The sequence below is a fragment of the Hydra vulgaris genome, chromosome 12 (genome assembly GCF_038396675.1).
Source record: "Hydra vulgaris chromosome 12, alternate assembly HydraT2T_AEP".
Classification (NCBI taxonomy): domain Eukaryota; kingdom Metazoa; phylum Cnidaria; class Hydrozoa; order Anthoathecata; family Hydridae; genus Hydra; species Hydra vulgaris.
The window spans coordinates 61,312,501-61,327,500 of record NC_088931.1 but is presented as its reverse complement, the minus strand read 5'-3'; the positions used below and the strand labels follow the sequence as shown (position 1 = coordinate 61,327,500).

General features: G+C 29.4%; 1 protein-coding gene across 2 annotated transcripts in view; it reads right to left on the bottom strand.

The window, feature by feature from the left end:
• The window catches only part of LOC100199063 (gamma-aminobutyric acid receptor subunit pi), a 59,172-nt gene that overhangs the window by 24,388 nt on the left and 19,784 nt on the right, over positions 1–15,000 (bottom strand). The window contains exons 1-3 of one of the 2 annotated variants that reach the window (XM_065813977.1): positions 8,712–11,439; positions 8,198–8,265; positions 7,789–8,015 (exon numbers count right to left, since the gene is read on the bottom strand). In XM_065813977.1, coding sequence (XP_065670049.1) covers positions 7,789–8,015; positions 8,198–8,200 — 230 coding nt within the window. In that variant the 5' untranslated portion in view covers positions 8,201–8,265; positions 8,712–11,439. Of the gene's footprint in view, positions 1–7,788; positions 8,016–8,197; positions 8,266–8,711; positions 11,440–15,000 lie in introns of those variants that run through there. The other variant, XM_065813976.1, reaches the window with a different exon arrangement.

Below are 15,000 nucleotides of genomic sequence, written 5' to 3'. Positions count from 1 at the left end.
CAGTGGCCCCCCTCATTTAACAAATGGTCAAAACAGACTACTTTAGAGCTGTATAACTTTTTTCTCTCTTTCAACAAGTGTCTCATTTTTTCAAGAACTATTTTCTGGATAGTTTCATCTCTTTTAAAAAGATCTCTTTTAAACAGATCTCTTTTAAAAAGTGGTTTTTATTAACTTGTAATAAGAGAAAAATTATGACTGCATCAACTTTGGAAAAAATCCAAAAGTTGCTAAAATATACCAAAATGAAACTAACTGAAGCATTTTTCTATTCATGCACAAGTCTTATTACTCGCCATTCTATTGAGTCTCATTCTTTTATTGTGACTGTTCCTACGTGCTTTAGAATTTAAAAAATTTTTATTTGTCCAGTTTTCTTCCTAGATTATCAGTTCTTCGGAACTTGCTTCCTTCATCTTGTTTTTCTGATTCATATACACTGAGGCATATTCGTTTAGACGCATCAATTTTTTTCTCTTTATCTTAATTTTTTTCTATGCATTGTCAACTGATATGCATGCAAGTTATTATCAAAATAATGTTGTGTTGTGGGCTAATAAAAACCACAAAAAATTTTTTTCTATGTGTCTTTATTAACATGAGAGTATGTTTGATATACAAAAGCACATTTTTTATTTGGAATATATCTATAGACGCAAACAGGTTAATAACGGTAATTATTAATTTTTAATCACTTTGACACAAATAAGTTGATAAATTTTAGTGTAATTTGATCTTTTGCTCTGCCAGTATCATTTTTATTGCATTTTATGAAATGCCTAAAAGAAAGTATTTGACAGATGCTGAAAAAATAAAAATTAATTTATATCATGGCTCAGAAATCTCAGCAGCACTTTCTATACGAGAAATAGCAAGAAAAATTGGAAGATCTGACCATGTTGTACAAAACTACATTGCAAAAAGTGACAATTACGGTGTAAAAAAAGCAATAAACGGCAACAAAGTATTACCAAATTGGCAAATTAATCGAATTCGCTTCGAAGCAACCAAAAATAAATTGAATGCAACACAAATAAAGGATAAATTATTATTGCCTGTCACCAATAAACATGTTGCACATATTCTACGTACAACACCAAACGTAAAGTGGAAGAAACCACACCAAAAACCAATGTTAAAAAAACACCATAAAATTGCTAGATTACAGTTTGCTAAAAACCATATGCATTGGACTCATAAGTGGCAAAACGTAATATTTTCAGATAAAAAAAAGTTCAATTTAGATGGTCCGGACTCTTACAGTTGTTATTGGCATGATCTAAGAGGAATAAATGACCCACAAACAAAACGAAATTATGGAGGAGGAAGTTTAATGGTTTGGGGTGGATTTTCTTATTCAGGAAAATTGACTCTGTGTTGTGGCTTACATAAAATGAACTCGATAAAGTATACAGAAATGTTGGATGATGTTCTCATAACTTATGGATGAAAACATGGACGATAATGCCATATTTCAGCAAGATAATGCTGCAATTCACAAATCTAGGCATTCTATGAAATGGTTTAAAGACCACAACATCCCGGTTCTTGAATGGCCAGCTTATAACCCGGACTTAAATCCAATCGAGAACATGTGGGGAATGCTATCAAGAAAAGTTTATGACGCTAAAGCAGCAGGACACCAATTTAAAACTGTTACTGAGATAAAGTGTAAAATCCTTGAAGCATTGTCCGAGTTGGATCAAACTACACTTCAACGACTAGTGGAGTCAATGAAAGGCAGAATTTTTGAGGTGATCCAGTGTAATGGAGGACATACACATTACTAATTTCCATCTTTTAATGTCAAAAATATGACTATAGATATATTCCAATTAAAAAAAGCACTTTTGTATATCAAATATACTCTCATGTTAATAAAGACACATAGAAAAATTTTTTTTGTGATTTTTATAAGCCCACAACACAACAATTATTTTGATAATAACTTGCATGGATATCAGTTGACAATTCATAGAAAAAAATTAAGACAAAGAGAAAAAAATTGATGCGTCTAAACGAATATGCCTCAGTGTAGTTTGTGTATATTTTAAGTCGTCTGTCAAGCATTATCTTGCTCTATAAACTTCAACTACAGTAACTTCCAACTCTAATAATGGTTGCCTGCAGTCTTGTTGGGAGTAAAGATGTTAAAAAAAAAAAAAAAAAAACATACATATATATAGATGTTTTTAGATGTTTTTTTTTTCCTTTACCTTTTTATATATATATATATATATATATATATATATATATATATATATATATATATATATATATATATATATATATATATATATATATATATATATATACATATATCAGAGTGGAGCTTATTTTTTAAGTTTCAAATTTTGATTGTCCTACCCTCCGATTTTATTCCTTTATATATACAAATAATTACTACCAAATATGGGCAAAATTACTACCAAATATTGGACAAAATTTTAGAAGTAGCTCAATTCTCCCGAGCTCCCTTCGGGAGCAAGGCATACTGTAGAAGGCGTTTACTTTTACCGGGTATGTGTAACCCTTTTCTCTTTACAACCCTGCGTGGTCCTTTATGCACTTTGTTGATTGTTTTCTCTTGTTGGCCCTTCTGGCATGTTTATTCCTTCCCATTTATTGGTTGATACTAAACTCCAAGTAGATACACCTGTGCTTTAGATCTACAACTAGATCTAAAGCACAGGTGTATCTACTTGGAGATTCTGTGGCTGAACTCACAGGAAGTAAGCTTCCATCTTTACCTATGGCTCTTGGTTTGTTTTTGCATCACCACATAGACCTGAAAGAAACTGTTTGACAGTTATCGCCTGTTACAATTAATGAGATTGCTAAGTTTTGGCAGAAAGCTCGAATTCCAATGAGAGAACATCGAAATTGCCATACAAAACTGGAACAATCGTTTGAAGAATGGTGTTTGCTAAAAAAAAAACAAAGGAAGAAAATCTGCAACTCAGCAAGCAAGAGAGGATTCTTTTATCTCCAGATTGGATGATTTATTTGATTTGGCTCATGCTAATGCTGTGAGCATGATTAACATCCAGTTTCCTTTCAAGAAGACAAAGACTTCTTGTTTGCACAGCCAGAGAAAGGAAGGCGAGGATCGATGGCCGGATTAGATCTAACTTTAACAATGAAAGAAAAAACGGCAGCCGAAAGAAAAAGGAAACTGGATTTCAGGTGTCAACAAATGGAGGATCAGGATATGCAGCACATATAGACCGCAACTGAAAACTGCTTATCATCCAAAGAAGATAGTTCAAATGTGGAAACTGAAGATGAGAGTGCCGCTGGAGCAGTTGAAGGCAACATATTTTGTACTCCAGCAAAAGAAAGAGGGGCACAAAATCTGTTGACACCAGGTCTGGCAGCTGCTCTAGACGGAACCAAATTATCTCACCACAAAGCTGCATTTGTTATTGCTGAAACAGCTAGAAGTTTGGGAAAAAATATTGACAATCTTGCCATAAATCAAGATTCAATAGGTCAACATTGAGCCCGGAGATAAGCAAGTTTAAAAGTAGAGTTTCGTGTTCAAATTCCTTTGATTGTACATTGGAACGGCAAACTCATTCCTCATTTGACTAGCAAAGAAAAGGTGGATCACCTGCCAGTATTGGTTTCTGGCAAAGGTGTTTCTCAACTTTTAACTGTTACCAAGCTGTTGTCTGGAACTGGGGAGGCTCAAGCTTCTGCCATTTTTTGGGCAATTGAAGATTGGAATATAACCAATAGCATTCGAGCAATGTGTTTTGATACGACAAGTTCTAATACAGGCAGAATTGCTGGTGCATGTGTTCTTCTGAAGCAAAAGCTTGGCAAGGAGCTTCTGTGCTTTGCATGCCAACATCATATTATGGAACTCATCATTGGTGCCATATTCCAAGTAAACATGGGGTCAACATATGCTCCAGAGGTTCTTCTCCTTAAGAGATTTCAAGAGAAATGGGGATTAATGGACATCGACAGATATGAAACTGGAATGGCAAGTGATGTAGCTGATCTGGTAAAAGATATTCAAGAGAGCACAATCAAATTTTGTAACAAGAATCTTCAACAAAGTCAATCTAGAGATGACTACAGGGAGTTTTTGGAACTCGTCATTATCTTTCTTGGTGCCATACCTGAAAGAGAAATTCGGTTTATGAGCCCCGGAGCCATGTATCATGCATGTTGGATGTGGAAGGTGATTTACAGTTTGAAAATCTGGATGTTCAGACATTAATTCAAATTAACACTGACAAAACAATTGGGATTATGTGATGTTTGTGTATTTATGGTTCATTTCTACCTAAAAATATGGATCACAGCCCCATTTGCTGCAAATGCTTCATACAGATATTTGATGTTCATGAAATCTTTGCTGAAGTACTCAACCATCCATCCAGCAATTGCGAAAGCTACATCAATCAAGCTATCCAATCATTTATGGTATTTGTCACCTGAAGTTGTGGGTTTAGCATTCTTTGATGATCAGGTCAGTTCAACCACAAAATGACTTATGGCGAGTGCCATGCAGAACAAAGATTTAAAACAAGATCATACCAAAAGGCTTAGTGTTCCAATGGATGTATTAAGAAACAAGAATTTGGAAGATTTTGTAACTGCCAAATCTATGAAATTCTTTTCAATGATGGAATTACCAGATGGATATCTAAATGTTGATCCTGAATTATAGAACAAACGTGACGATTTTAAACAAGCAACAGAGATGGTAAAATTGTTGAAAGTGGTGAACGATCATGCAGAACGAGGAGTTGCACTAATCCAGGAGTATATTGGATTTATCACTCGCGATGAATCCCAGCTCCAGTTTCTGCTACAAGTTGTGGAAGAACATTGTCGAGCCTACCCAGACAGCCGAAAGCAAACTTTGGCAAAGAAGCCAGCAAAAAAGTAGAACATTTTAACTTAAGAGTTATTGTTAATTAATTTTAAAGCTCATATTTTTAATCAAATATTTCATATTGCATAACATGATAACAATTGCGTATTTTACACAATATTCGCACGACGTGAAGTTGTATTATCTCAAAAATATAAGTTGTGAAATTAATAAACTTGTTAAATTTGTTTATGTTTAATCAATGATTGTGAAAAATTATAACATTTAATGATTACTGTGATGTAACAAGTGAAAAATAATTGTTAACTTATACTTAATCTGTCAAATTTTTTAAAACTTTATAAACTTTGGACCACTTGTTCTACCCCTAAATATAAATATTTTTTGCTGAAATTTTTATGGGAGTGTTTTCTACTTGAAAGGAACAAATAAAAAGGGTAGGACCATCAAAATTTTTTTGCTAAAATAAGCTCCACACTAATATATATATATATATATATATATATATATATATATATATATATATATATATATATATATATATATATATATATATATATATATATATATATATAAATTATGTTAGTGTATTTTACAAATAAAGTGCTCAATGTTCTTAAAGAACAGAGCAATAATAAATTAGTAAAAAATACTTATCTAACTATTTTCTTCAACTTGAAGTTTCACCATTGCTGGATCATCAGGAAGAGTTACTAAATCTCAAAATAATGCAATTTATAGAAAAAAATATTTTACAGGAAGTTATAAATTATTATAAAAAAAATTTTAATTACCATACTTTTTGGTTAACAGGAAGTTACAGAAATTATTAAATAAATTTCTTTGGAATGGGTATAATTTAATTTGGTCATTTGTTTTTATAATTTTTTAAGAGGTACTTATTTTTGTGTCTACATTTAGAAATTAATTCAGATTTTTTATTTACTAAATTGTCCTGATTTAAATGAGTAATTATTTCAAATTTTTCTTGCAAACATAACATACATTTTTTGGAAATGTTATTATAGGCAGGGGCAGATTTTAGAATGGACCATTGAAATTAAAATTTAAATTTTTATTTTTTTCTTTTAAATCCCAAATATATTTTGTAGTCTCTTTTGAATATTTTTAGTCTCTTTTGAATATTTTTTGTGTTTAAACGATTGGTTGGCATAACAATTTTCCATTCCTCTTGGTTAAGCCAATATATTGTTTATCAGGGTTATTTTGTGAGGAAACAATGCACTTGTAAATTACATTTTTCGAAAAACATTTTTCATTTAGAGGGCAATCTATTTTTTGCTTACAATTACAATAATCAGTGTTTTTTTCTTTTATATGTTCATTTTTATTAATTAACGCGTAGTTGTTACGCGTTAATTAATAAAAATGAACATATGGTACGCGTTAATTTTAAAATTAACGCGTACCATTAAAGTAAATAGTATAACTTACTTTAATGGTATTTCTGTTAAAAATCTTATGTAATTTATTAGAGGGAGGATAATGTTTGTCTACTAATTTTAGAAAAATTTTACCTATATTTGTTAAAACATTTTTGCTGTACAGGGGGTTAAACCAAATTATGTTTCTATTTCTATTACGCTTTTTTGCAATTTTCATTTCAAATTTTAGCTCGAAATTTTGAAAGCCACTTTTTTTAAGAGCATCTTCATAAACGCGTTTAGAGGAGTTGAAAGTATTTTCATTAGAAGAGTTTTGGTTTAGCCTATTGTTAATTGAAATTGTCACAAAATAATCAATTTCCACAAAATCAATTTCCACAAAAAATTATTGACTCTAAAATTAAACCATATATTGATAAAAAAATAATTGCATCTGTTTCTACCTTATTCAAAAAATCAAATATAAGATATTGCAAGCTTCCATTTATTGGAACTTATTCTAATTATACTAAAATGAAAGTTAAAAAAGTTGTTAATAAATATTGCAAAGATTTTTTTAATAAAATTAATATTTACTATTAAATAATATACAAAATAACTTTTGTTCAAAAGATCCTAAGCTAATTAAACCTTATTTAAAAATTTTCTTGTGCTGGCTGTAATGTCAGTTATATTGAAGAAACTTCCAGATATTTAAAAACTAGAACTAACTAGTGTTACTTTCAAAAATACATATTTTATGCTTATTGACATTCAAGAAATATATACATACATATATACATACATATATATAAATATATATTTATGTGCGTATATATATATGTGTGTGTGTATGTGTGTATGTGTGTATGTATATATATATATATATATATATATATATATATATATATATATATATATATATATTTATATATATATATATATATATATATATATATATATATATATATATATATATATATATATATATATATATAACAATTGAAAAATGAATGCCTTTTTCTAATTTGTCAATATTATTCATAATTTTATACATTAGTATTAGATCTACTCTTTGTCTCCTTTCCACTAGTGTAGTTAGGTTTAATTCTTCGAGTCTTTTTGTATAGAAAGATTTCTGATTGATGATACTAGTTTAGTAGCTTTGTGCTATAGGTATATATATATATATATATATATATATATATATATATATATATATATATATATATATATATATATATATATATATATATATATATATATATATATATAAAGGTAATAAATTGTTACTAGTTTTTCCTATCTTTATAGCTTACAGCGTTTTCAGAAAAAGAATTAAAAAAAACAAAGAATAATATTTTTTGCTCATGTAAACTGATTTGCATGGGTGTGAAGGCAGGCACGGGCTATAGTCTGCCATTTTTACCAAACCTTTTATATATATATGTATACACACATAAATAAATTTTATTCATAAATATATGTATACTAAATAACAATTAAATAATAAAATTTAATCAATTTAATTCAAATTAAAAGTTTTTTTACCTTGTTCCCCAAAAAATAAATCCATTCGGGTAAATATCAATTTTATGATTGTTTACAGTAACATGATGGAATATACTGGAAACAGAATTTAAAAAAAATGTATCAGGTGTCCAAATAATATTTGATGGATAATCACTTCCTGATATAATAGTTAGTTTCTCAGTTAAATTATGTCTCAATCGACAATCATTCCAGCGTTGTCGAAAATACATATCAACAGTATATTTCTATGGTAAATAATAACATAATTTTCATCACTAATATTTATTATTGTAATTATACTTGCTGTATTATTTATTGCTATAATATATATTAAATATTTCTCTAACTATGAGACAAACCATTTTATTGAAAGCTTTCAAGTTATCATAACATTCAACTAAAAAACTAATTTGAAATAAATTCTTACCATATTTGTTGGATCAACTTTACCAAATGACAATATAGTACCATCCACTAATACATTTACAGAATCCCCTAAAACATAAAAACTAAAGTAAATCTTAGATGCTATTACTCTGCGTAAAGCTAATGATAATGAGGACAATGATGATGACAATTCGTGGCAATGATAACAATTATGATGATTAACTTGGTCTGCAATTAAGTTAAAAAAAAAACTCTCTGAGAAGAATGTTGGTTCTAGCACATATACTATATGCACTTGATTAAAAATAATATTCGAATGGAAGCAAATCATTTGTTAGTAAATGTTCAATGTAATTAAACTGTGAACTATGCGAAAAACATATAAAACAAAATTTTATTTTAAACCAAGGAATTATATCTATTAAGAAGCATTACTTGTAATTTCAAGTTACTTAAAATAATATTTCTAACAGTAAAATAAATAATAAAATGACTAAAATAAAAAATAAAATCAGTAACCAACTAGTGACTCCAACTATAAAACCTATGCTCACCTTAATCTCTAGTGTTTTGTTGGATGTAATGTTTTTCCAAATGCATTTTTAAATTATCTTGTTTAATGTTTTAAAGTAATGTTTAAAGGAAGTAACTCCTCTTAACTACTTCAGGTCAGGTCAGATTCAAGATCATCATGATCACCCTGCTGGTACTGGTATCATGTAACTAGGTACTACTTGCCTCATGCCCTGCTGCCTTGTAGGGTTTGCTTTTATAAGCAAAATCTAGGAGAAACAAACTCCAACTTAAAAATCTCTTGCCTTGGGGCTCTTAAATGAGTAAAGGCTAGAGATGGTTTCTCAATAAAAATACTCATCTTGGGGAAATGTTAACTGTATCCAGTTAAAATTCCCCTGCCTCGGGGCTCTTGGTTGATTAAAGACTAGGATTGTGTCTCGATAAAAGTACTCATCTTAGGCAGATGTTAATTGCATTCAGCTACTGTCTTGTAGAAGGTCTCCTAGGCAAAGACTTTAGGGGTAAGCAGAATAATTCTGTTGACCAGCCTTGAACCCCTGCTTTATCTACTAGGCTGGCATAGATGTAAACCTGTCTTACATTTTTTCCTGCTTAGGATGATGAATGGTCGATCTTCTCGACTCTACTCATAGATTTTTGCTTGTGCCTTTTTGATAGTGTCAATGCAACTCTTCTTGTTATCTCCTAATGAGGGTGCAGCTCTAAAACTCAGTTTAATGGTTCTGAGCCAAAAATAAACCAAAAAATTAAGCATAAAAAACCATCCCCACCACCTAACTGTTTTAATTTATCTTTTAAAAAAATTTGTGGTCTGTTAAGCAACCTTTCATTAGTTGAATCTTACCTCTTGCAAAATAACCCATGCTAGCTCTTAGTGAGACTAACACAAATTCCACTGTTCCTTCTTCGGATCTCAGTGTTGATGGGTACTATCCTATGATTTGCAAAGACTTCAATAACCACGTGATTGGCTTAGGAGTGTACATACGCATCACTTATTCACTTATTTGTCGTGAAATCAGATTTGAATCCTTTAACCGTTCTTATATGTGCTTTTGCTTAGCACCTCTGCACTTTATCACCTTTTTCTTTGTTATTTAATGTTCTCCTTCTTCCTTAGACTGCACTCATTTAGATGTAATTTCTGATCAAATTGACCATTCTCTCTATCTTTACCCATCCACCAATACTGTTGCTGTTGGGACTTGAATGCTCATCACACTAAATGACTGATTTTAATGCCACTAACCCTGCTGGCACTAAAACCTATAACCTTTGCATTTCTTAATCTCTTACTCAGGAAAACAAGTCATGAGATTATAGTTAATCTCATGACTTGTTTTCCTGACAACCTTAACCGTTTATCTTTACTTCTAGATATGCATCATGTCTCTGAAACTAGCTTGTGCTCAGTTTCTCTTTTTTAATTTAGGTGGTTTTGACCATGCCATGATCCCTTTCATTTGGTACTTCAGACTATCATTCTTACCCCATCATTGCACAAGCTAACTGGGATTCTTTTCATGATTTTCTTTGTGACAGTCCTTGGGCTGGTATCTTTTCTCTCTCAGCTGATAAACGTGTTTCCTACATAACATCCTGGATTCAGGCAGGAATTAAAGCTTTTATTCCTTCACACTGGTTCCAAGTAAAGCCTCATTCTACTCCATGGTTTTCACCTCCTTGTGCAGCAGCTATATCTAATTGTAATCATTATCAAATCATTTCTTTCAAACCACTTTATTAAAGTTATCTTCAAAGGCTAATGCTCTTCTTCATATTTAGTAACTTCTGGGGTACCTCCTTGGTCCTGTTTTGTTTCTTATCTACATTAATGATCTTCCTGACAACTTTACATCTAAAGTAGGTCTTTTTGCTGATGACTTAACTTGATATTCCTGTCTTGACAAAAAGTCTTCTCTTTTCAATCACTTAGAACAGGCAGCTGAACTTGAATCTAATCTCACTTCTGTAACAGTTTTGGACTTGCATGAGCTTTTAAGTCTTTACTCCAATAAAACTCAGTTATTTACTGCAAACAACTATTGCAATACTGTCTACATTCCCATATTAATGAACGGCAGCTCTCTCACTTAGCCCTCTTCTTTATGCCTTCTTGGATTATCATTGACTATAGATCTTTCACAGATACCATATATTTAATTGATTGCTAAATTACCATTTGCTAAGGTTGCTTCTCTTTATCGTGCTTGCCACATTCTTACTCTTGATTCCATTCTCTACCTCTACAAATCTCTTATTCGTTCCTGTTTGGAATACTGTTGTCATATTTGGACTGGAATTTTCAATGAAGCTCTTTCTTTTCGAGACAAGATCCATTGCATTGTAAACATAGTTGGACCCACTTTATTTGCCAAGTTTGAGCCTCTTTCCCATCATCATTGCATCTCTTTCTCTTTTCTAGAAATACTATCATGGTCGCTGCTTAAAGAAGCTATAATCTCTAGTTCAATCAACTAAAACTCATTCTCGCTTGACTTGCCATTCAAAAAAGTCTCATTCTTTTACTGTATCTGTTCCTGCATGCTCTAAAAAAAATTTATTTTTTTAGAGCATGCAGGAACACTTTGGATCTCTCCCATCTTCATGTTTTCCTGACTCATACAATCTACAAACTTTGCCAGGTCTTCTGCCAACTGTTTCCTTGCTTTATAACTTGATCATTTTTTTTTTTAGTAACATCCAACTTAATAATGGTTGATAACAGCCCTGTTGGAAGTGAATCTGAATAAAAAAAAATAGCAAAAAAACAAACAGTAAAGTTATAGCTTCTGAAAACTTTTGACAGAAAAAGCACGCATACAACATCATCAGTATATAGGTAATGATTAACTCAATAACGAAAAAATAACTTTTAACAACATCTGTCAGGACTCCTAGTAAGTAAAACTTTATTAGTGTAAGTATTAAAAATTTGTTATAGAAAATAAGGGTGAATAAAGATAGAACACCTTATTGACACACTCCATTGTTAACTATAAATTATTATCATCCTTGTCTCTTTGTAAAAATCCTCACTTTTCAAGATAAGAATGTGTAAAAAGGTGCTATGATACCTCATGAAACCAAATTGTCTGGGTGTCACAGAAAAACATTTATTTATGTGTAAAAAAAGTATGTGTTTCAATATATATATATATATATATATATATATATATATATATATATATATATATATATATATATATATATATATATATATATATTTAAACAACTTTAAAAAGTATTCTACACAATAGAGGGCTCAATGTTCTTAAAAGAACAGAGCAATTATATTAGTAGTAGAAAATCACTTAACAAAAAGTTGTTAAGTGATTTTCTACTTATATATATATATATATATATATATATATATATATATATATATATATATATATATATATATATATATATATATATATATATATATATATATATATATATATATATATAGTATATATATATATATATATATAGTATATATATATATATATATATATATATATATATATATATATATATATATATATATATGTATATATATATTTATATGTATCTATATATATATATATATGTATCTATATAGAACCCTTAGATGTTGTCCGAAAGTTTTTTCCATATTTTGTTGAAAAAAAGTAAAAATTAAAATGCAAGACTGGAATTTTTTTTTTTTAATAATGATAGACTGCCTGCCCCAACCAAACCCTCAGTCGATGTAGCAGCACTCCGTTGCGAGTCAGGCTATTTGTCAGTCGATGTAGCAGCACTCCCTTGCGAGTCAGGCTATAAGATAGTCGATGTAGCAACACTCCGCGCATGATTTACAGTAAAAAAAATAAAAATAAAAACATTTTATTAAAAAAAATAAAAATAAAAACATTTTATTAAAAAAAATAAAAATAAAAACATTGTTTATATTGTTAAAAACATTCAGAATGTTTTTAAAAACATTCTGGTCAATTAAATTTGCGTTTTTGTGGGTTTTTTATATAACAATTAATTTGTAATTAAATTAATGGTTTTGACTTTCGTCCAACATTTTCGTGTTGGACGAAAGTCAAAAGTAATTAAAAGTGACGTATGTGTTGGCGTAAGAATCACTTTTTTCCTTCCGCTCTTCCTAAAGCCAACAAACTATAGATCTATATATATATATGTATATATATATATATATAAATATATATATATATATATATATTTACATATAGATCTATAGTTTGTTGGCTTTGGGAAGAGCGGAAGGAAAAAAGTGATTCTTACGCCAACATATACGTCACTTTTAATTACTTTTAACTTTCGTCCAACATTTCCGTGTTGGACGAAAGTAAAAACCATTAATTTAATTACAAATTAATCGTTTTTTAAAAAAACCACAAAAACGCAAATTTAATTGACCAGAATGTTTTAAAAACATTCTGAATGTTTTTAACAATATAAACAATGTTTTTATTTTTATTTTTTTTAATAAAATGTTTTTATTTTTATTTTTTTTAATAAAATGTTTTTATTTTTATTTTTTTTACTGAAAATCATGCGCGGAGTGTTGCTACATCGACTATCTTATAGCCTGACTCGCAAGGGAGTGCTGCTACATCGACTGACAAATAGCCTGACTCGCAAGGGAGTGCTGCTACATCGACTGACAAATAGCCTGACTCGCAAGGGAGTGCTGCTACATCGACTGACAAATAGCCTGACCCGCAAGGGAGTGCTGCTACATCGACTGAGGGTTTGGTTAGGGCAGGCAGTCTATCATTATTAAAAAAAAAAAATTCCGGTCTTGCATTTTAATTTTTACTTTTTGTCAACAAAATATCGAAAAAACTTTCGGACAACATCTAAGGGTTGTATATATATATATATATATATATATATATATATATATATATATATATATATATATATCTATATATATATAGATATATATATATATATATATGTATCTATATATATATATTATATATATATATATATATATATATATATATATATATATATATATATATATATATATATATATATATACAACCCTTAGATGTTGTCCGAAAGTTTTTTCGATATTTTGTTGACATAAAGTAAAAATTAAAATGCAAGACCGGAATTTTTTTTTTTTAATAATGATAGACTGCCTGCCCTAACCAAACCCTCAGTCGATGTAGCAGCACTCCCTTGCGGGTCAGGCTATTTGTCAGTCGATGTAGCAGCACTCCCTTGCGAGTCAGGCTATTTGTCAGTCGATGTAGCAGCACTCCCTTGCGAGTCAGGCTATTTGTCAGTCGATGTAGCAGCACTCCCTTGCGAGTCAGGCTATAAGATAGTCGATGTAGCAACACTCCGCGCATGATTTTCAGTAAAAAAAATAAAAATAAAAACATTTTATTAAAAAAAATAAAAATAAAAACATTTTATTAAAAAAAATTAAATAAAAACATTGTTTATATTGTTAAAAACATTCACAATGTTTTTAAAACATTCTGGTCAATTAAATTTGCGTTTTTGTGGTTTTTTTAAAAAACGATTAATTTGTAATTAAATTAATGGTTTTTTACTTTCGTCCAACACGGAAATGTTGGACGAAAGTTAAAAGTAATTAAAAGTGACGTATATGTTGGCGTAAGAATCACTTTTTTCCTTCCGCTCTTCCCAAAGCCAACAAACTATAGATCTATATATATATATATATATATATATATATATATGTATATATATATATATATATATATATATGTATATATATATATATATATTATCTTTTTTAAGTCAAACCATTTTTTGTCCCCTTTCAGCAAATTTCTTAGATTAATAGGAACTTTTTGCATGGGAAATAAAAAAATAAAAATTTTTTTAAGACATCATTTTGTATAAAATATAAATATATTATATATTTAATATATATATATATATATATATATATACACACAAATATATATACAAATATATATATATATATTTATAGATATATATTTATATATATCAGAGGTGTACCCTCCATTTTTTTCCTGGTCAGCCTGCAGGCAACTGAAAAAAAAGTTTTTATTTCTCATCTGAATCATTTGCTATGATAATCAGTAGCCCTAATAAGAAACGGTTTAATTAAAAGTAAATTAATTACAAAAAAAAAGTGCAACATAACCTGTTAAAAATATTGTTAGGTAACTTAAGTTACAAAGAGATATTGGTAAAGAGACAACTATAAATACATTTTTAAAAGATTGTCATTTTTGTCGTACACTGTTTCTTTTTGTCAATCTTAACACATTATATTACTATTTGTATTATAACTTTGTATTTGATTCATTACATGAA